Raw genomic sequence first — 24273 nt, forward strand, 5'->3', positions numbered from 1 at the left:
TATTTTGTTCCAACAACCGACGAAAATAATTCACATCTTTACTTAACAGAGAGGAATGTTTTGTTGACAAATGTCCTTTTTAATTTACTGGGAACCATAGCAGCATTACTGAGTTTTTCACCACACACAACACACTCAGGGATTGGGCATGTTTTGTCACCACACCAAAAAAAAAAGTAAGATAAATAGTTATCACAATATTGCCGGTGAACTACTTTCTGTTTCTTTTTTTCGGGCTCGATGGTTTCACTACTTGCACTCGAGGACGGACCACTCCGTACAAGGAACTTATCCATATCGAAAAAAGAGAATAGTAAGACTGGTGTAGCAATCCAATATTTGCACTCTTGCAGAGCACAGCTGTGATAGAACTGAACTGAAATACTGTAATTGTTTCCTTCCGCGAAGGAAAAAGCAATACAGTTTTAGAAGCGCCGACAAACAGGCACAAAACAGCCAGCCGTACACAAAAGATGCAGTGTTACAAACAACTGGCAGATTTGAAAGCAGACAGAACATTGAAATTAAAATTTTTCGAAGTACCTTTGGATACATTTTGGTTGTCAATAAGCAGTGAATACCTGGCTATCTCCGAGATGGCAGTTAATATGTTATTACCATTTTCAACTACTTATTTGTGTGAACCGGGCTTCTCGACGTTGACTGCAATTAAAACATCAAAGTGAGAGAGACTCAAATCCATCGATGAAGAAATGAGGCTTGCTTTGTCAACGATTCCGCCACGAATCAGCCGTCTGTGTGCGGCTAAACAGGATCAAGTATCACATTGAAGGTATGAGTAGAGTTATTTACTTTAAAATTCGTATTAGAAATGTGTATTTTCTACAGTGAATTAAAGTTAATAATTTTTTAATAAATGCATAAGTCTATTCGTTTTGTAATAATAATAATAACACAATGGTAATAATAATAATTGATTACATAACGACGTAATATTTTGTAATTATATTAAGATTCATATGATTTTGAGGGGACAGAGATTTTGGTGTGCCGTGTTGGGTCTAGGCCCGTCTGGGGTGTGCCGTGAGCAAAAAAAGGTTGCGGAACACTGCTCTATCGTATGATTGCTCCGGGCAGCTAAGAGGCTTGCTAAAAGTCTTACGCGGCTTTCTTTGCGGTGAACACAAAGCTTGCCGCCTGTAACCCATCAAACCGGCCCAATATTACAGGCGAGAATACATATAAGATGAGCAAACTATAACAATATTGAGTAAATAAATTACATTTAATTTCTATGAAAATATAACAGTTATCAGCAAGAATAAACAAGCACCTTCTTAATTAAAATCGACAATTAATTTCTTGCAATATTACAATAGTAGGTAAAAGTTCGCGTCACACCTTTCACCTTGAGACGGCGCACCGGTTGCGGAACACTGTCCTAGTGGATAGGTATTTACGAGTATATTTGTTGGGCTCGTGGTATGGATTTTTAAAATTTCTTTTTTTTTAAAAAAAAAAGTACGTTGCGGTCTCGCGGATGTTGAGAACCACTGCCGTAATTGTTTACTCCCCGACCGACTTTTCCATATTTTTCCTCAGTCACTCCAAGTTAATAGTTGGATGATACAGCGAGCGGCAAATATAATAGGGTGCAAATTATGCATTCCTTTTTTCTTTTACACACCCCTGAGTGTTTCAAAGAAGAGTAATTGCACTGATGATGGAGAGGCCCAAAAGCGCATGATAAATATTTATTCTAATTTTTGTCAATAGGCCACGCGCGACAGTTTGGGCAGGCTATTGACCGAAGATTTTATGTAACAGGAACGTTGACATATAGTTTTCATACTTGAATATAGAGTAAGTGCCTACAAACTATGACAGGATGACTAACATTGCGTAACTGTTATTTTTGAAAAATGTTGTAACTGTTCAGTCACAGGTTTCTGGGAAACATTCCGCATCATTTCCACATCCTTTTCGTCCTGACCGATCTTAGGATCTGAGGCCAGCAGCCTTATGTACACATAAAGTCAAATGAAAAATAAACAGTAATTTGCAATGTGCTAATAAATTGTTCTGACAGTATTTCAAACGCAAGTAATATCAAATATGTTATACTCCGTATACTATTATAATATCTCAAGTTCATATGTAATACTGAATGTAAAGAAATGCCGTAGTGAAACTGGATAATATTTTGATTATGTTTGATCACGTGACTCAAAATGGCTAGCCTTTTTTGTGATGAATTTGAGTCATTTCGTTATGAGTAAATGTAGGTTAATGCATTCATCGAAATACTTGGAGAGTAATTGATATAGGTAAGATATGGATTTTTAAATTTGTATGGAAGAATTTAGAAACTATATCATTTATGATTTAGCATACTGTTGTACACATTGCGCGATTAAGTGATCCCCGCCCTTCTCGTACTGTATAGCTGGAGCGAAGTGTTTCAAATGATAAGATAAAACTTTTTGTTTACTGTAAGTTAACCATCTGTTTACGTATGTTATCATTTTAAGGTGAGAACCTATTTTCTTTAATTCATAAAAAGGTATTGAAATAACTTCAGTTGTGTTCATTAACATCACGCTGGAAGCTCCTGAAAATCGATAGCACAGTAATAGGTCGTGAATGAAATTGCTGTATAAATCTGTAAGGTGAACAAACCGTTAGGTTCCTAGGCTTATATCTTTTAAATTATATATATATATATATATATATATATATATATATATATTCTAACATGTAGTACATCTTCTGAAAAATAATTATTATAAATGCAAATAGCATGCCTGCTTAAGTATAAATATCCTAGGGCTCTGTACCTGTGTGAATATGTCACGTTTGTGGTGTGAATGAGAATGAGTACGGTTGTTTCAGGTATGATTTTTTGATAACAAATGCACAAGGAAGGGTGGGTGGCAGTGTTCGACAATAATAGATAGAAATGCAGTCTACATTTTAACACAATTCTCTTGGGTAACACATTAAAATCGGATATTTTGTGTTTCTCATGGTTCGTACTTACGAATTGTGTATTGTGGAACAGTTCAAGGTGTCATTATGCTTTTTACATGAAAACAAACACAATTTTTGGTAAAATTTAAGTATCCCCGAAACGTTATTCTTGAATTTTACAGGAGAAAGTACTTACCCAACTGACTTTCCGTACACTTTTGAAAGGTCTTGGAAGTGTTTTTTTAAATTTATTTCGCCGGTAAATCCTGTATTTTTGAAGATTAATGTCTCTCCAATGCATGAAAGCTGTTGCCTCTATGTCCTTCCACTACATGAATCAAATGTTGTGTGCGTTCCATGATGTAACTCCCGGTCAGTGTTTCCAACAACACCGTTGTTCTCTAAGAACATGACAATTTTAACTATGTTTGCCTAACCTAACCTTGACGTGCATGGTTCGTGGGGTTTTCGAACCTGGAAAAAAATACAAAATCAGTAACACGAGAGTAGGCATTTTTCGATGAAGGTTGCAACACTGCATAACCACTGATCATTGACAACACCAGTCAAGATTTCTCCGCCATATTGCGTGTAACGCAAGCGAAAACGAACAAACGAGATTTACTCCATATGTCGAAAATTGAGATTATTTGCGTGAAAAAAATGAAATGCCACCTTCAAGAATCCTTAGGAATGTAGAATACGTAAGTACCAATGTGAAAATGAAGAAAATAAAGGAATTTGAGACGTTTCGGGGATTCTTAACACTTAAACAATTTTTCACATAGAGAGTAGTTTTTGTTATTCCTTTTTTCGCTTCCCTAACACACAGTATAGCGGGCACATGTTGACTACCGTTGTCGGTATGCTGTGTTTCCAACGCTGACAAATAACCCCACGAACCATTTTCGATAAGGTTTGGTTAGGTTAGGCAAGCATAGTTACAAAAAAAAGGGGGGGTTTGGAAACGCTGAGGGGGTTACGTCATCAAATGTATGGAGCATCCGGTTCACGTAGGAAAGCAAATGGCAATTGTGCGTCAGTGAGATATTTCTCTTGCAAAATTCATAATTTCTCGGTCAAATAGATTCCACGATAAAGGAAAATACCTCGACGAACGTTAGAAACCTTAGAGAAACTCATTTCCGTAAGTAAGTTTCTTGTGTAAAAATGAAGAAATGTGTCTCCGATATAACAATTTTTTTTTAAATGATTGAACTTATCCACCATATGAATTCCCCCCACCAAATAATCATCGATCATTATCATTCTGTTTGCACTGTGTGTCATTCTCAAAGAATATCATTATAGCACTAAAAGTAGTAGTTATTCCTTTTTTATTGGAATTAAATGTGATAGAAAGGATAAAACAACAATTTTGGTAATGTAGGTTTGTGGACATTTTTTTACTAATACCACAGGAAAAGAATCTTCAACATTAATTCTCAGTAGCTCGGATAGTAGAGAAATCACATGTTGAGCCAGAGACCCAGATTTGAGTCCAGTCTGACCCTGCATTTTTGCTTTGTTTCTACTGGTACATTGTATCTGCCAAAAAAGTAAAGTGGTGTTCAGCTCTGTACTGAACAAAGGACCACAGTCTCTAAACCATTCAGAAGAATTTGTCCCCATAGTAACCGGGTACCCTTGACCCTCTGTACCCCCAGGAGAATGTGAAATATTTTGCATGGTTTATGAAGATTTTGTTCATGAACGTTTTCAGTTGATTGTAGCTCTCGGAAATGTGTTCTTGTGAAGTAAAGTACGTCTGTTACCTTAGTGTGTTACTTTACCGTGTAGCAGAACTACGAAAAGGCTTTGCGCAAGTGAATATTCATAATTAAAATTAACCAATATGACATCTGGTGGGACTTTCAGGAACTAGTCTAAGTGTTGAAGTCGTTTGAAGCATGGGGAATATGCGAAAGAGTAAGGTCTACTGTTCAGGTTTTTTTGTGCTCTAAATCGTTTTATGGGTCAGAACAAATTAAAAGTTCTTGTGTATTTCCACCCCGTGGAATCAACAAAATGAAATTTGTAAATAAATCAGGGGCAATGTAATTGATTGACAGAAGATTGGCATGGGGAATAACACTGTAATTCGGCAAGGAAATTACGAAGAATGCACAAGTCTATTTACTTTATTTTTCGAGAGATTGCCATGAATGTAAAGTTTTAAATTGTACTTTATAAATAAAACTTTTTTCTTTTTCGAAAAGTCATGAAGTGTCTTACCCAGTGCATTCATGTATTATGTATGTGTGAAATTTGGAACAGGTGAAAGTCGATTAAGAGAGAAGATGGAAATAGTTTGAGAATGAATTAATGTCAAATGTAACCAGAAAAAGAAAATGAAAATGCTAATGTTGCTGCTTCATTCAGTACGATGTCCTTTTTCAGTGAAGATAGCCTGGTCATGAAATCGTGAATATTATCAAGAAAGAGCTGCAACAATATGTGTGCAAGTTTCTCCTGCCAGCTTTTCAAGTATAGGTGAATTTCAATTTCTTTATTTTCAAATAATTTCCGAGAATCCCAGTTACAACGTGAGGTGCAGATGATACAGCACTGCTTTGAAGAACCAGTGTGTATACATACATTAGTTTCGTCTGTGTTTTCCCTGTTATTTTTGCCTGTCATAATTAAATGCTTCGTTCTCAGTTTCACCTTCGTAAGAGTTCCTGGAATTCACATCGCATTCGCAATATTTAAAAATATCGCTTAATTTAAACATTTCTCCTCCATAGCAGCCATGACAACATGCTGCTGTTTCGTACTACTGCTGAATGTAAACAAAGAGTTATCCTACTTAGAGCGGCCATATTGGAATCGAGACTAGCGCTCAGATGGTAATTTTAATCACAAATAGCACCCACAACAACTTTCCACAACAGCAGCTATAATTTTACGTAGTTAGGTTTGGAAAAAAAAAAAAAAAAAAAAAAAAAAAAAAAAAAAAAAAAAAAAAAAAAAAAGTGTTCCCCTGTGCTTAGCACCACACCATGAAGGCGTATAGGGGGTGTGGGGGTAACACCCCACACTTTCTTGATCCGGTCGTGAGTGGGGGTGATGTGATCAGCACCACGCCCCTGACCGCCTTTACCCCCCAGGGTTTCCCCCAGGTACCCATGTTATTCGACGCTGGGTGGGTGCCGGGGCCGCTTCCAACGTTAGAAAAGTTCCCGGATTTGAACCGGCCGGGGATCGAACCCGGGACCTTGAGCATGGTAGTCAGACGCGTTACCGACTGAGCCACCGCGGCCACCAGTTAGGTTTGGTACTGATAGTTATTTTCGACGTGTTCTTTCGCTATTTTAGTGTGCATACAAACAGTTTTTACTAACAAAAAGCAGCGAATATACTCTGAAATTGCAGGTTTTAACTTAGGTGGGCCATTCTTTGGGATCAAATATCTCCGTCATTTGTGCTTTCCTAAAGCTGGAACAGTTTCACATTACATAAAACATTGAAATCTGTCGATTAGAAGGAAATTGGAAGTAATTCTCGAGGGGGTACAGTGGTTAAACGACCTCGTAACTTGAACCACATATAACCCAGTGTATCCCCTTAATCAATATATTTCAATTTTGTGCAATATAAAATTGGTTCTAGCATTTGGAAAACAAAGATAACTGTGTTATTTGATCCCAAAGTATGGTCCATATAAGTAAAAACTGCCATTTGGGCAAGTCAAAAATAACAATCCTAACCTAAAGATGTAAAATTATAGCTACTACTGTGGAATGTCATGTTTGGTGCTATATTAATTTCCAAAAAGCATTCGGGCTGTTCTGCTTCTCGGTAACAGACTTTTTTACTTCACAATAACACATTTCCACAAACTAAAAACAACCGAAAACATTTACAGACAACAAAATCTTCATAAACCATGCAAAATATTTCACTTTATCAAGGGCGTACAATGGGTCAAGGGTACCAAATTATTTTTCACATTGGTTTTGTTGCAGGGGCCACAGGGCTCTTCAAACAGAATTTTTCTTTTCCAAAATTTAAATCATCCTCTAATTCTGTTTTCTGAAAATGAAATAACAATTTCCCCTCCCGTAAAAACACAATGCTTTAAGAACAAAAACCAAACCAACCACAACTGTCTATGGTAAATAGTTTCCTTTTCTGTGCATATTTGAAAAGCCCTTTTGTGACAATTAAAGCAACAACCTCTGTATCTCTTTGCTCTTCTTTCAATTTTTGCAGAATATTGCTGAATCATGAAGATCAACAGGCTGTTACCAGTCCCAACATTATTGGTGATATTGTTTATCATTCCAGTATATTCCATAAGTAAGTATTTTATTTTTAATTTTCCCTGATTAAGTTGTAATGTGCTCCTTTTGTGTGTGTTTTGAAGTGTGTATATATGTTTCATACCAGTCCACCCTTGTTTGTTTTGCATATTTTATCATTTTTGAATGATACTAAATGAATGGCACTAAATATGCCCTCACTCTACATGTAAAACCACAGGGTTATTGCTGTTTCTTTCTTTCTTCGTACTATTATTGGCCATCAATTTTGGTCTTGAATTTTCCTATCCCTACAACACTAAATATGAGGGTCACTCAAAAAATAAGTTGCACTTGCCCATAACATTATGTTGGAAAGATACATTTTGATTAATGTTGCTCACTGTATCCTTGTAAAGATGGGTTAATGGTTGTGCCGTGTCTGGTTGAGGGACAATGTCGAACATGTTAAGGAACTGATTAATGCTCCAGACCTCACACCCTGCGAATTTCATGTCTTTGGGCATAGGATAGAAGAACTTGGAAAGCGAGAAATATCATTCCGATAAGGAAGTTAAAACTGCGATGCAAGAATCGTTATCAAAAGTTGGACGGGAAATCTTCGAACAAGATGGATGTCACACTGTGACAAATGTTTTAACTGACTTTGGGATTATGTAGAAATGTATTTTTGGTAGTGTACTTTCATGTAAGTACAAGAACTGTTCTCCATGTTCCATATGCCATTTCTTTCATGTCAGTGCAAGTAACTTTTTGACTGACCCACGTACATAGATTTACAGGTGTGTTTTAAAAGATTAAATGTGTCTTCTTTTATTTTCACAGCCCAGTCTCCGCCTCGAATTGTAAAACAACCACCACCTGATGAACTCCTGTTCCAGGTTGCTCAACAACAGAGTGAAAACGATAAACCTTTCATAATAGAATGTGAGGCAGAAGGGGAACCACTTCCTCAGTAAGTTAACAATGTATGAATTTTATATCATATGTATTGGCACATAATTTTGGTAAATAAAGAAGCAAAATTTCGGTACAATTTCAATTTTGGGTTCAAGAGCAGTAAATAAAATAAAATTTTGGTGTTATAGTTATAGATGAAAAGTGGTATATCAAAGACATTTTCCAATATTAACAACAGAATTAATCAATTTTCCGTGAATTGCATAACTTGCAGGATAATATATACCTCAGAGGGTGTCGCATGGGTAAATAAACCCTAAATTTTGTGTTGTAAGTGTTTATTTTGCATCGTGACAAACACTACAATGTGTTTTTTGACATTTCGTTTTTTCATCAAAAATGAAATATGCATGCCCCTAATCATATGAAATCATTTTTAATTTTTTCTTTTATACTTACCAGGCCTATACGAATAGTATTGCTCACATCTGTGTGGTAGATAGATGCTTTATCTTTAAGTCATGAGTGTTCCTATTGTTTTGATGGGAATGAATATTAATCATTGATTCATATAATTTACAGGTACCGATGGATAAAGAATGGAAAACCATTTGAATGGCAAGCATATGATGACAGAATATCACAACAGCCAGGCAGGGGTACTCTTGTCATCACATCACCAAGAAATGAAGACATAGGCAAGTTTCAAGTTGTACTTTTAGTATAAAGTTGTTTTTTTATAACAAGAAATACAGGACTCTTCTCTTTCTGTTTGAATTGCTGTATTCTGGATTCTGGAAAGTGCTTCAGAGAAAATATCTAAAAACAGTATACAGTCAACTCTCGATTCAACGACCTTTCACAGTTCCCGGGAAAAGGGTCGTTATTTCGAAGGGGTCGTTATTGGAATTTGCACCAATTTTCAGCTTAAAGGGAGCTCAAACGGACACAAAGATGCCTAAGAGATGGTAACACCATTTATCCTGGTAGTTATACAACCTGTTATACACAGGATGCATGTTGTGAGAAGGCAAATAGAACATGAAAAAGTTTTCACAAAAGAGAATTTAAAATAATGTTACTTTGTTTCAATTGTGCACAGTCGTTGCTTTTCCAGTAAATTCTTACATTTCTAGTTCATGAGAAACCCATTTCCACTGAGACCTATGGAAAGGAAAACAATCTCTTGCTTATTGCAAGCGAAACTCGAAGAATCTTGACACCAGTCAGACTGGTGCCAGCAAAAGTCTTGAGATAATCGGGCAGAATGAATGTTGGATTTTATACGGGTTTACTGGAGCATTGTCTGTTACAAGATTAACTGGTAAGATTAGATCTCTCGGGAGAAACAACACAGGTTGTCTCTATGTACCAGACAAAAAAAATAAAGGCAGGGCTGTAATTTTCGTTCTGGTTCGGCTGTGTAAAATACATCGTAAAAAAAAGTCACTTTTCTTTGCTTCAACCAACTTCATTCACCCTCCTTCCCCATTCAAGGGAGCAGTCCAAACACCTTCCTTGACTTGCATTGTAATCCAGCGTGAAAAAGGAAATGCGCAACTTGCGATCTATTTTCACCCAATGCGTATTGTAGGACAGGTCATTAAACAACGTGGAAGTTGATAATCATTCGGGTTTGGAATTGAATTTCACTTTAAACTGTATATTTAGTCCCGATTAGCCCATCAGCATAAAATGAACTGAAAACAAGCTTTATGAAACTGCGCATTTTCACATATCAAAATGGTAGATCGTTATTTACTCTCACGTTAATGGACGATTTAATGTTGGATTTAGGAGTATTCTCAATGTCAAACACCCACCCCTCCAAACGCTTTCCCTTGAATAATGTCTTTTTAATCGGTCTCAGCGACCATTCCTACATTGAACACTCTTTCTGGAGATCGAATTTCGTTATCGTCAAATCAAAACAGCTTTGCGAAATTCAAAACAATAACTTTTTTCTTCGGGCTGGATGAGTCATCGCTGTTATCGGCAAGCAAGAGCTTTACAGACGCTAGACAAAACACTGGCGCCAGCTGCATCGTAAAAACAAGGAGACCGGCTGGAAGTTCGAGCAACAGGTGGCGGAAGAGAAAAGTCCCAGCATTTTAAAGATAACGCAAGTGTCGAAGACGGAACTTTTAACAGCAGTGTAAAGAAGAAATTACCCTTGCTTTACGTTTTACCGCGCAACAGACAATAATAGGGTCAATATTTCCTATGCAGACAACAGCATTAAAAAAAATATATAATAAATAAATTTAAAAAAAACAACTGAATTCTGCAATTATCAACATTGCCGTGCACACCAGTGGCGGAGAATGAGCTGGAGAAAGGGTAGAGGGTCACCTTTTTTTTTTACTTGTTCTATGGTTCTTGTTCGTTTTCAAGAATATATCCAGAACTGGTTTCCCCATTTTAGACGTCAAAGGAAAGGAAGAGGGTGGGTCCTTTTCCACCCTCGCCTGTAATCAGCCCGCATCAGCAAGAAAATCGTGGCTGAAACGATCTGCATCCCCCCCCCCCCCCACGTTTGCTGACAGGAAAAGAGGGAGAAGTCAGTCAGCCAACGGAACACTTTTTTGGCAGATATTACGACATCGACACAATTAGGAAAACGTATGAAGTGGGAAACGGGAGTTATGATGCACGTAAGAGCGAAGTAAACTTTTGTGGAAACCTGGATGACAAAGCATTAAGCGGGTTGACGATCTTTGGATCACCTATGTGGTTTTGATTATCTCTAATAGTTTCGCTTTTTTATGAAGTGTTGCAGGGAACAAAGAACACGTTTTGAATGAAAGCGGTTACCGGAAGTTGTCGGCTACAAGGCCGAGAGTTGCTCACTCACGGGAACCTGCTGAACTCTAGGTCAGAGCTGGACAGATGGGCCAGACTTCCAGGCGCCACACATCTGTATTTTCGAACATTCCTGCGATCTTATCTCTCAAGGTGGTGAATTTATCGATGAAAGAGCTTGACCTGCCATACACATTGGCAAAGACTGCAAGTCCAGCAGTCATGTCAGGCTGCTCCACCCTTCCCCGCGAGTTTTCAGCAGCTCTTAGGACAAGGAAACAAGTCAAGTCGATTTAAAATAACATCCAAGCACATTCGATCTTCTCTTCTCGCGTATCCAAGAGCAAGCATGACAAAACAAGTCTGGCACGTTGGGTAGCGGCAGTCGGGTGCGGGGTAACATTGGTGCACTTGAGGGAGGGGAGGGCAGAGGTCAAGTGCTATTGGATATCACTCAAGCATGGTGTGGTGGTGTCTATTTTTAGTTCAGACCTAATTGTGAGCGGTAGAGCGTTCGTAAAGGGAATGAGTGGAGGAAAAAACAATGCATTTTTCGGCCGATTTCCTTCAATTTTTCAACTTTTTTTTTCAAATTTTTCTATCTTTTTCTAAATTTTTCACGGTTCCCGGGAAAAGGGTCGTTACTTCGAGAGGGTCGTTATACCCGGGGTCGTAGAATCGAGAGTTGATTGTACTTCGTTTCTGCTAGTACCACCATTGTAACTATTATTTGCATGAAGTCCAATAAAAAAATGCATTATGGGTATTGTGTGTCTAGATTATTAAAGGGAATACAATTTAATATGCCTCAAGGCTATTTACAATTTACTGTTTGGGTCATGAGAGTCTAAAGTTAATGGTGTCAGACTTCTATAGTTGGGGATATCAATGCTAATTCTCGGTTTTTTGTTGAAAAAGAATTATTTATTGCAGCTCTTTCTGAAGAAGTTCCATTGCGAACACTTATGTGTAGTAGCAATTCCCAGTACAGCACTGAAGTGTCCATGACTACAATTAAGACTAATTACATGAATTGAAAATAAATATTTCTTGCTCTTTTTCTTTCTCTCTTTTGTATACCTTAATTTGTCAAGTAATTATACATTTCAATGTTGATAGTATAAATCTTTGTAAAGTGAAATATCCTGATGATCGTGTATTTCCTGCAGGTCAGTATCAATGTTTTGCTGAAAATGACTGGGGTACAGCCACTTCCAATTCTGTATTTGTGCGGAAAGCTGAACTAAACTCGTTCAAAGATGAAGACCCTGTTCCAGTGACTGCCCAGGAGGGAGAACCAATGAAATTGAGTTGTCAACCGCCAGATGGTTATCCAAAGCCAAGTGTGTATTGGCTAATTCAGGTACGATATTTCTTACTTCACTTACTTTCAACACAAATTCCAATGAAATTTGCAGTTTGGTGTAGAATCTGCATGTGAATCAAGAATCTGAATGTAAGTTGAAGTGACTTTTTATGCTGGCTCTTCTTTTCAGTGCAGTAGGTTACACAAATTCATTTTTTCTCTTTAAATGCTCAGTATAGCTGACTTGAAACCAAAAGATATATAACATCAATACTGCAAAAACTTCTTTTGATATTAACCTTATTTATGCTCCTTGCAGAATTTGTAGCTTTTTTCTGCCATTTTTTTGGCTTCTGATTATAAATATATGTATTATTTTTTTTACTGTTTTGCTTTACAGAACACTGACGGTGGAATTAAAAGTATTAACAATTCTCGAATGACATTGGATCCTGAAGGAAATTTATGGTTTTCAAATGTAACTCGTGATGATGCAAGTGACAATTTTGTGTACGCTTGTGCAGCAACATCTGTCTTTAGGTAAGTGGAGATTCTGAAAAATGTGACAGTCTATGCAAGCATAAGTATTTTTTTTTTACAAGTGCATGTGCTATGTTCCTCCTGATTTATTAACTTCATGTTAAATAATATGAAATTTTTAGAATGGAAGAATACAATACCAAACATTCTTAATATAGTGGTAATTTGTAATTGATAATTTACATTGAATGTTTGGTTTTGGACATGATAGAAAAAGTTACTAATTCATGTCATGTGCCATTAACATTATAACACTAAACCTGACAAAAGGACAAAACTTCAGTTTTCCTAAATCCAGTTTGACAGAAAAATTTAGAAATCTAAAATAATCTATGCGTGTTGTGACTTTTTTGGTAAATTTAATATTCTCAACCTTCTAGTCTTTCTCATGTAAATTCTTATTCTTGGAATTATAATTTGTTATTTTCAATTTGTGTACTGCCTTGCAGATTTATTAGCCACTATTATCTACTTACAGTAACATTAATTTTACATGTAACCTAGGATAATTGTCAATTTTATTTGATTTAATTGATTCATGAGACTAGCTCAGAGATACAATAACCATAAGTTTTTATGAGTAATTTTTTGTCTTTACAGGAGCGAATATAAGCTTGGAAACAAAAGAATGTTGCAAGTTATTCCACAAGGAGTATCATCTGCTTCCAGCAAACATGAACCAGTGCAACAGTATGTGACTCGGAAGAATGAATTTGCATTACGTGGTAAAGAAGTGGAATTGTACTGTATATATGGTGGATCGTAAGTACACATGTATTCATTTGTACATTCAAAATGCAAAAATAATAATTCCAACTACTAGGATTTGGGGTGACTATTAATTGTTAGAAAATTCGTGAGCAAAATTTGTACATAAATCTTGAAAGTTTCACTGTGATCTAGTTTGTGATTATAGTTTGACCCACCTTGTTGCTGTGTGTTTGTGTCTTCAGAAAGGTAGAAAATATTGGGAAGAATTCTACATAAGCTCTACTCTTCGAATTTGAAGAGAAAGCTGATGCTTGCCACATTAAGATGTATGCGAAAAGTTTGATTTCATCTACAGGGTTGGGCAGCATTCAACTACCATTTTCCGAGGTTGGTATTTCTGCCAGCCCTGCAATGAGGATTGCATCTACCACGCCCGTTGTTGTACCATTCTACGCTATTTGTTTCGAGATGGTTGGTCAGCAGCTGACTGCGCATTTACTGTGGAAACGTATTTCAAAAATAGTGAGTGTGTCGTAGTTACACAAAGCAAATTCAGGCAACGTTTTTGAGTAGGCCGTCGTGGTCGTGTTCCTGATCGACACAATAAAGAAATGAATTGATAAGTTTAGACAAACAGCTTGTGTAACAGACAGTAAACTCGGTCGAAGTGAAAGAACTGTATGAACCCCTGGAAACATCGACCAGAGTCCAAGACGGTCTGTGAAGAAGCATGCATTTCTCTGCAAATGTCAGTGCGATCGGTGCGGCGTATTTTGCACGACGATCTCCATTACCACTCATACAAGATACATGTTGTTCAGGAATTGTCAGCACGTCATTGTGAGTTAAGGAAACAGTTCTGTGTAGACTTTGTGCGGTTACAAAACCAAGAGAGGAATTTGTTGCGCAATTTGATGATGTCTGATGAAGCTCATTTTGAGCTGTGTGGTGCCGTAAACAAACACAACATGCGATATTAGAGTGATCAAAATCCACAACAGTTGCATCAAAAGCCCCTCCACAGTGAGAGAGTTGCAGTCTGGTGTGGCATAGCAACTTTCGGGATAGTAGAGCCGTATTTCTTCGAGGATGAGCATGGCAGTGCGGTTACAGTAACCTCAGAGCGATATGTGCATATTCTGGAAAACTTCGTGTTTCCACGTCTTCGGCAGTTAAATATCGATCTCGCCAGGGTCTACATGCAGCAAGATGGAGCTACAGCACACACGGCTCGCCAGTCCATGGCTACTTTGTGGAGTGTTTTCGGAAACTGTGTGATCTCCCTATTTGGAAACATTAACTGGACTTCCAGCTCACCAGATCTATCCGTGTGTGATTACTTTCTTTGGGAATATTTGAAGAGCAAGGTATTCTCAACACGAGTACCAGACATCACCACATTAAAATGAAGAATTCAGGAAGAAGTGCGTGCAATTCCGGGAGATATCTTGTGCGTGTGGTGGAATTCCTTATTCACAGAGTCCGCGAGTGTTACAATAGCAATGGACAACATCTACCTAATGTGATTTTTAAAAAGTGACTGTACAAACGTATACTGACAGTTGTGTAACTACTGGGGTATGTAATGGCAAGTCTTTCTGATTCATTTTTCATTAACAATACACTTTGCATGATTAGGGAGTTATATATTTCATGTTTAAATTGATAGTTGAACGCTGCCCAACCCTGTACGTGCAGTTGTAGGATTTTGTATGGAAATTGTTTGATACATTAACTAACTCTCTAGCCTTCTTAAACTGCATTATGACTGCAGCAACACAAGCCTTCCATCTGTTCCTATCCTGGGCAAGGTCAATCCAATCTTTTTCATCCTTACTGATTTCCTTTAGGTCCATCTCAACATTATCCCTCCATCGTCGTCTTGGCCTTCCTACAGGTCTTTTACCATCAGGTTTTCCAACAAGAATCTTGTAAACTCCTCTTTCCTCTCCCATTCGTGCCACATGGCCCATCCACCTAAGTCTTCTTGATTTAATTATCCTAATAATATCTGGGCAGGAATACAAATTGTGTATTATGGCTAAATTTCATATTATGAGAATTGAATTAATTAATTTTGTTCCATCTGAATAATATGTTGCTCTTCTCTTGCAGACCATTACCGGAGATAAAGTGGAGTAAAAAAGGGAAAAGTTTACCTTTACACAGGATTACGTATGGAAACTATGGAAAAAGTTTGGTTCTGAAGCATGTCAATTTTGAAGACGAGGGAAATTATGCTTGTGAAGCAAGTAATGGTGTAGGAGAAGCTAAATCATATTCAATAGATTTGAGAGTAGAAGGTAAGGTGCTCTTATCTTTGGTGAAAAGTGTTGAATTGAGAAAGTAAAGGGTGTTTCATAAAGTGCGCAGGTTTTAAATCGCTTGTCATTATTTTGTTTCAAGGTTGCCAATACTGTTCTTATCATTTTCGTTATCTCTTATCATTCCAATTATTAATTGAGCAATTGTTTTTTTCGTCAGATGTTCAGTTGAGTTGTCAGGGAGCAGTTCACTATCGAGGAACTCGTCATTATTTAGAAAACACATGACAGAAATGGGGAGTGCCCTGCGCTGGATGAACTGGAAACCGTGAATATGTGATTTCCCATACTTTTCTATTGTTGTCGGGGTGCCAGAAATAAACATTCTTTAAGCAAACAATGCATAGCTACCGCATAGTTGACAGTTTACGAACTGTCTCTGCATAGCACTTCCCATTTCTGTAACAATATGTGTAGCTCGATAGTGAACCGCTCGATGGCTACTCAACTGAACATCTGAAAATAAAAAAAAACAATTTCTCAATTAATAATCGGAATGATAAGAGATAACAAAAATGATAAGAACAGTGTTGCCAACCTTCAAACAAAAAAATGACAAGCGATTTAAAACCTGCGCACTTTATGAAACACCCTTTAGTTCGTATTCACTTGTATAACGTTTCTAAGATCCTGCATCTGAGATTAAAGACAGCTGAAGTGCCTTGTTGACATGGTCCAGTACACAGGAAACAACTGCACTTTATTTTCACACTGGGCCTCAACTGTTTTGATCTGCATTACAAGCTTCGAATTACTGGGAGCAATGTAGTTTGTTTTGTCACTTTTATGTACAATTGAAAGACGAAATTGCCTAATTGAGTATGTTTCTAATAATTATCATTTGTGGATTGGTTATTTTGAAGGGATCGTTAATAGAATTTGGACTAATTTTGACCCTCAACACCCAGATGCAAAAATTGCATTAAAGTTGTAATTAGCCTATTTTTTGAATGGCTAAATTACACATGATAACTCAATAATTTATTCTAATAGGTAGGCCTCTTGTACTTAAAATGATACCCTATGCTCAAAGATGAGGTGAAAATTTTTGAAAAGCCGGAACATGGAGAAAGTAACACACATCAATTGGCATAATATAACAGCTGCATTTTTTACTTTTCCTCACAAATGTCTTAGATAGTGTAAAATTTTTTACTGATATTAATAACAGACAACATAAAATTATAAAGATTCCATGAAGGATTTATTAATTCACTACCTTTTTAATGCATGTAAGCAGATTACTGCAATAGAATTTGTCTGAAGATTTATATTTCTCAAAATTATAACAAAATGGTAGTTTTGCATTGAATTAAAGGCTATATATAGAAATATATGAATAAATTTATCGGTATAATTTTACTGATTCTACCGATTAATCTGTCCCATCCATAATATGTAATTATTAAAAAATACCTTTCTTTTCCTCAATTCAGCCATACCATATTTCACCAAGGAGCCAGAAATTATAAATGCAGCTGAAGATGAAACTGTTGAATTCCACTGTGAGGCAAGTGGCATTCCGGAACCAAAAATCAATTGGATTCACGATGGTAAACCAATAGAAGAGGCACCACCCAATCCTCGAAGGAAGGTTACGTCTAACACCATAAAGATAGAGAAATTGACGAAACAAGACACTGGCAACTATGGCTGCAACGCTACCAATTCACATGGATATGTTTACAAGGATGTATACGTGAATGTTTTGGGTTAGTATTTTGAATCCGTAAGAATCATGTGATTGCATTTTTCTTTTGAAGAATTCACAGAAAACAATAATACGGTACTTTCATTGAATGTCAGGAAAAAGTTAGTTTATCTCAGTGTTTTTATCTTTATAAGATAGACAGTGGCAGTGATTAGAGGGGCCTGCCCCCCCCCCTTTTGCCCCCGCACTATGCTAAACCTTATCTACAAAGAGAATATACTGTCTTTGCCCCTCCCCCCAGTTTTGGTAACTAACCCCCCCCTCCAGTTTTGGAACCCAAACACCGCCACTAGAGATAGAAGTATTTATATAGGAGAAACAAAATTTTTCTACAGGAGACAGTGTTTGTTTGTAATAATTGATTATTATTGTATATATAAATTGGCTTGTGCATTTAATTCCATTTTTGCAAGATATGTTTGATAGTGCATGTGAATTGACTGAAAATAAGGTAGTGTTTTGATTTGATGTGATCAATGATCTTTACCAAATGGAAATGGTAGAGACTCGACGAGTTGAAGAGAAATGAAATATACTAAATTTGAAACCTGACGCAGCTTTAACTGTAATGCAATGTAATGTCAAGTGCTTCATTTATAAACAGTATTGCAAACCATAAAAGTTGAGAATCTGTCCAACCACCCCTCCTGACTCATTATAAAATTGAAATAAAACAAGTAAAATCTAATGATGCTGACCATTAAAATTGTAATATTCTATCTAGAACTGTCTGCTAGACCCGTTCTTATTAATCTGTCCAAATTTTCAAACTTGCCTGGGTTCTTCATTATTTGTAACCCATGTTCATTTAATCCTCTCCCCTTACCTGATGACGAATCCAGGTGTGTGTGAAAATTTGGTAATAGTAAAGTGCTTGCATCTAGACAATAGTCCTTGTACATTTTTAAAATTGAAAAAGCAAACAAAGCTATCACCTGCTTTAGTTACTTAATATTGATAATGATGTGGGTTATTTTACTTCACAGCGAAGATGCGAATGAGTGATGATACGATGAAATTGATGAAGGAACACTCACAAAGAACACCCAGGCCAGGATTTGAACCTGGAACATCTATAGTGTTGTAACATGCTGTACTAGCCACTCTGCTGCTTCAGTTACAATTAATTAATTGTTAAGATATGCGTTTGCCATTGATAGATGAACTGGTATTGATCACTGATCATTTTGAGTTTATTGTCTTTTCAGCAGGCAAGTTGTTTAGTCACTCACATGTGTATAAAGTTGTGTCCCTGATTTTGTGTTATTGGATTTTAAATATTCTTCATTGAAGTTCTTTGGCCATGGACTCCTGAACAACATGTACTGTAATTGAGATGCTAATTTGATGTTGCTATTATTGCATATGTTATGTTTTCACAGCCCTTGCACCAGACATTACTGACCCACCTGAGGATGTTGCCACTGTAAGCGGAAAGACAATCACACTGACTTGCAGAGTTTTTGGTGCACCAAAACCAGAGGTTAAGTGGATTCGTGGAGGATTGGAACTTACGGGTGGCCGCTTCAAAACACTTGATAATGGTGATCTTGAAATAAGGTAAACTCAGTTCAAGCAAGATATGATATATAACCATAGTTGACTTGCCCCTGAGATAGGACTGGGATGTCTTAAAGGCACTCAAATGTTTCAGACAAAGTAGGCTTTGACACCTGAACCCACAGGTTCTCATATCCAGATTTTCTGTTCATGTAATTACATCTTAATTGATTGCATCTAGTGCTGAGCTACTGCCATTGCTCATGTATCGGCATTGGATATTACAGTAAAACCTTGTTAATCTGGACTAATGGTGGGGATAAGTTGACCGGTTTAACGAAAGTCCGGATTAACTGAAATAACCTAAAAGAACAGTAGAAAGTGCATTAAAACTCAGTTTATATCAACGAAACATGATTATGGTGTATATGTAGATATTCTACCGATCCGATATAAAATTAGAAATGGTCTTTGAAGACCTGAAATTTTTATTGATGTCTGTAATAAATGTGTGTTTCGAGCTGATTGCAATGCAAAAGAAGTTGAATATTTAGACATTTACTTTTTCAGAAAATAGGGCATGGAGATTATCCATATAAATTACAACAAAATGGCAGAATTTTGCACTAAATTATAAGATATTTATCGATAATATGTAATTTTACCGATATGCCTATATCGGCCGATACCGATAGAGTACTGATTAATCAGTCCCATCCCTAATAAAAACATATTTCCCGACAAACCCAGAGTGGGTTTCAAATGCCCCCCCAACCTCCAAAACATCCTGGTCCACAACACTCCTTCACCACACATTCAACATCCCCCCTGCCCATAAACGCAACCGCCCCAGGTGCAAGACCTGCCTCATCCTCATTACCTCTCTCACCCTCCAGGTGCACATGGCCACTGGCAAATTTACCCTCCATCCCAAGGGGACCTGCCATTCCTCAAACCTAATCTACATCCTCACCTGCAACATCTGTGATGATTTTTACCTGGGGGAAACATCTACTGCCCTCAACCTCCGCATCAATAACCACCGCTCCTCCACCCACAACCTGGACTTCACTGTCCCATTCCACACCAACCACCACAACATCCCTTTCAATGACTGCTTCCGGGTAGCGATCATCCATCTCCTACCCCAACCAGCCAACACCTCTGTTCGCAAAAGATGGGAGAGGGCCTATATATTGGCCATGAGTGGAACCACTCCATCTGGCCTGAAGAAGGCCAACCAGTAAAGTCCCTACCTTAACCCACCACACCCCACCCTCCCAACATACTTCACCCCTCCGTCCCTCCCGACCCATCCTGCCCACTCACAGTTTCCGACGAGCTTGGTGACGAAACAGTGTTTTTTCGTTGCAGGTGAGGATGTAGATTAGGTTTGAGGCATGGCAGGTCCCCTTGGGATGAAGGATAAATTTGCCAGTGCCCGTGTGCACCTGAAGTGTGTGAGAGGTAATGAGGATGGGGCAGGTCTTGCACCTGGGGCGGTTGCATTTATGGGCAGGGGGGGTGTTGCATGTGTGGTGAAGAAGTGTTGTGGACCAGGATGTTTTGGAGGTTGGGGGTGCATTTGAAAACCACTCTGGGTTTGTTGGGAAATATGTTTTTGGTTTCAGGATCACTGTGGAGAATTGGGAGAAGAGAGTGTAGTGTGTGCCTGATTTTGTTGAGGTGGGGATGATATTGGGTGATGAGTGTAGGTGGGTTGGTGGCAGCAGGTTTCTTGGTGGTAGTGGTGTGTAAGGCAGCTCGCGATATTTGCTTGGTGACCAGGATGGAGGGATATCCACGGTTGACCAGGGCCTGGTGTAGGCGGAGGTTATAATTCTGGCGGGAGGTGGGTGAAGTGTTCAGGTGCTGTCCCCTGAGGGCGAGAGAGATTGGAATGGCTTTTTTGGTGTGGAACGGGTGGGACCTGGAGCAAAGCAAAGCAAAGCTTATCGGGGTCTGGATTAACGAGGTTTTACCAGTTTAGAATTTTTTCATGGATGCTGGTGGAGACTTTTCCGGATCTTGGACATTTTGCAGAATCCAGAGAAATGCCACATGACAGTTTAGCCGAGTCTAAATATTCTGAAAATTTGCACAATGAAATTCAAATTTTAAGTTTCTTGAATATTTCAAAGCAAAACTGGTAAATTGATCCATATAATAGTAGTAGTGAAATACTTAAGGAGGTCAATGAATCATTCAGGTTCTTCAACTACCATTTGGAATTTTATATATAGGATCGGTAGAATATTGGTACAGGTAAAGGATCGGTAGAATATTGGTACAGGTAAATTTTATATCTGTACTTTATTGTTTCGGACAAAATTTCATAACTGCCCATCCCTAATATTAAGGAATATTTTGGAAATTTTCAAGCATTAGTATTGGTTGGAATCAGTAAAGAGTATGGGAGTAAGTATTGATGCCAGCTCAGCCCAAATTTAATTCATTTACCATTCATCCTCATTTTTACGATGGTTTAAGTATAGACATTGTTATCGATTTCAGTTCAAAGTGTTATTGGTTTAGCCCTAATGAAAGTGACCTCTTGATCAAGTGAAAAGTAGAAGTTCAGAGCTGCCATACATAGTACTAGAAGCAATCACCAGGTTGTGATGTAAATTTTCAAGAGAAAAGAGGGAGACTTATTTGTAATGTGGAGATTGTCGTGGCTGGGTTTCAGGAGCTGAGCAAGCATCAAATCTATGGGTTTCCAAGTGGATGGTGGCAGTTGCCACAAAAATTAATCTGACATTTAAATGTGTTTGTAAATAAATCATGGAGAATTACGTGTAAAATATTTTCTACACTGAAACTTTTGTCAAAGGCAATGAAAGTAATTGTATTTCCACTGACATGGGAGACATTTTATGAGAATTTTGTAGTTTTGTTTTTGAATATGTTAGTTGCTAACTTATTATGCACATTTTCTTTACAGGGATGTAACTTTTGAAGATGCTGAAGAATATACTTGCCATGCACAAAATAAGTTTGGAAAAGCAGAGCGAAAAGGAACTTTGGTTGTGAAAGGTTAGTACACTGGTTAAGGAAGTACAAAATTTGAGAATTGTTCAAATATGATCTGAGTGTCCACTGACTGAAAACTTCTTGAATTCTGGGAACTACACTGGAATTTGGTACTGGAAAATTGTACATAATTTTCCTTGTGACAGTTTGGTGCTAGTGAGTTGTCATCAACAAGGGAAAACTTCATTAACATCCCAAGGCATATTTACCATAGTTGTTTTACAGGGTCAATGGAAAATGTGTTGCAGAAATGCATAAATTCATGTTCTTATACCAAACGAAAGACTAAACTCTCCTGTTCTATTTTATGTTTGGTTTGAAAATTGCAATGGAAGGGTCAGTGGAAAAATTCAGGTCAGTTAAAAGGTGGACTCAAACCTATGCCATCCCGCAGTCGGAGCCCAAAGCAAGGCTAGGGAGGACAAATTTACCTAAGTTGGGGTGGAATAAATAAAGGTTAAGTAAATCGAAAAAAGAAAGGTCATGAAAAAGTCAAGAATTTTGGATTTGTTATTTGGTAGACATCGTATTCTAGAATAGGTAGTTTTTGGGAGTTTAGCAGAATTTTTTATCTTGAAGTAAGGGAAAACCCCCCTTTTTTTTAGTGTTGGAGTAGCCAGGCTGCTGTGTGTTAAGTTTTTTACTTCTCATTTCTTCCAGAGCCAACAAGGATAACTGATGAACCTGAAGACTATGAGGTGGCTGCAGGAAGTACTGCAACATTCCGCTGCAATGCTGTGGCAGACTCTACCTTGAGACTTGTAATTAAATGGCTGAATAACGGGCAAGAAATAGATGACGAAGCCGAGGAACGCTTTGTGGTGTCAACTGATTTTGCCCTAACGATAACAAAGACTACAGAGTTGGACTCTGGTACATATACCTGCCTTGCAAGTACTGAATTGGATAGTGCAACAGCAGAGGCAACACTGACTGTCCAAGGTAATATAAATAAAGTATAACCATTGACGTCAGACTTAATTTTTTATATGATCGTAATTAACGTCACTTGCAGTGAAATGAGTGAAAAGTGTTACAGGATATGTTAAATTTGAGCAAAATATTTTCTTTTGAAAAATGAAGTTCTGGCTAAGAACATGTTAGGAATCCCAAGGTCGGTCCAGTGAATACTACTACATTATACCCTGTTGGTTACATTTACATTTTCGTTTATGGGACTTAGTTGTCACAGTTTGCAATTGTCATTTCACATTAGTTATGGTAATTGTTGCACAATTGTTTTTCAGACAGTTGTGTGTAAAGTTACATTTTGTACAATTTCTTGTCATTGTTATCAGACATTTATTGGTTCACAGCAGCATGATAAATATTTGTTAAAAATGCATGCCAGAATTTTTGTAGTGGAACTTTGATTACAAATTTTTAGATGGACAAAAATGGAAAACTGAAATTACAGGAAAATGTAAATAGGATTTTATAACATGGCTTTATGTAGACCATGAATATTAAATGTATAATGTGAGGAAAATGTGAAGTTTAGTTCCACTGTAGATGGTGATACCAACAGTATTTGTAAAACAACTAAATTTCATCAATTATAATTTTCATGATGTTAAAATATGTAAAGAATTGGCATTCCCCCTTTTTCATTTCTGCATGCAAAGTAAATTGAGGCTTTAAGTAATTTTTTGTTAGATTTTTTTTTTTCACCTCTTATATTGATGTGCCAGTAATAGCCTGTTATAAGTGGATCTGCAATACTGTTTGAAACTTCCTTCTTTATAAAAATAAGCATAAACTTCATTTGGAGGCAGTCTTACAAAAATGCATTTCTCCAACAATAATGGTCTTTTGCTTTTTACAGATGTCCCCAATCCTCCTGAATTAGAAAGTGTTACATGTAATAAGAGAGATGCCACCATTCATTGGAGGCCAATGGGTGACAATCGGGCTCCAATTCTTCGGTATGAAATACAATATAACACCAGCTTCACTCCTGATACGTGGGAAACAGAGTTTGATTCTGTACCTGCAACTGACAAGACTTACACAGTAAGTATTTCATTATTGGGTGTAGGGGAATACATATGAGGATTGTCCAGAAAGTAAGTTCCGATGGTCTACTACGAAAAAGCAAGAATATGTTGACAAACCATTTATATTGTAGTTTGGTGTACATATCTTACACTATTTTTCGACATAGTTACCACCATTGTTCATGCACTTGTTTGTATCCCTTCATTGTAGCATTGTGCCGTACTTTAACTTTGTTCTTCCATAAGTATTTTG

At 37.4% G+C, this 24273-nt stretch overlaps 1 protein-coding gene across 4 annotated transcripts in view; it reads left to right on the plus strand.

Moving 5' to 3' along the window:
- Positions 1-2181: 2181 nt before the first annotated feature.
- Nrg (Neuroglian) overlaps positions 2182-24273 on the plus strand; it is a 57212-nt gene continuing 35120 nt past the window's right edge. For 3 of the 4 annotated variants that reach the window (XM_083132417.1, XM_083132428.1, XM_083132397.1), the window contains exons 1-13: positions 2182-2288; positions 7147-7233; positions 8022-8151; positions 8679-8794; positions 12068-12261; positions 12605-12744; positions 13345-13506; positions 15571-15758; positions 17216-17491; positions 18873-19050; positions 21935-22026; positions 22684-22965; positions 23849-24036. In XM_083132417.1, the coding sequence (XP_082988543.1) occupies positions 7161-7233; positions 8022-8151; positions 8679-8794; positions 12068-12261; positions 12605-12744; positions 13345-13506; positions 15571-15758; positions 17216-17491; positions 18873-19050; positions 21935-22026; positions 22684-22965; positions 23849-24036 (2019 nt within the window). In that variant the 5' untranslated portion in view covers positions 2182-2288; positions 7147-7160. Of the gene's footprint in view, positions 2289-2401; positions 2493-7146; positions 7234-8021; positions 8152-8678; positions 8795-12067; positions 12262-12604; positions 12745-13344; positions 13507-15570; positions 15759-17215; positions 17492-18872; positions 19051-21934; positions 22027-22683; positions 22966-23848; positions 24037-24273 lie in introns of those variants that run through there. The other variant, XM_083132406.1, reaches the window with a different exon arrangement.

The sequence above is a fragment of the Lepisma saccharinum genome, chromosome 1 (genome assembly GCF_977018435.1).
Source record: "Lepisma saccharinum chromosome 1, izLepSacc3.1, whole genome shotgun sequence".
NCBI lineage: Eukaryota > Metazoa > Arthropoda > Insecta > Zygentoma > Lepismatidae > Lepisma > Lepisma saccharinum.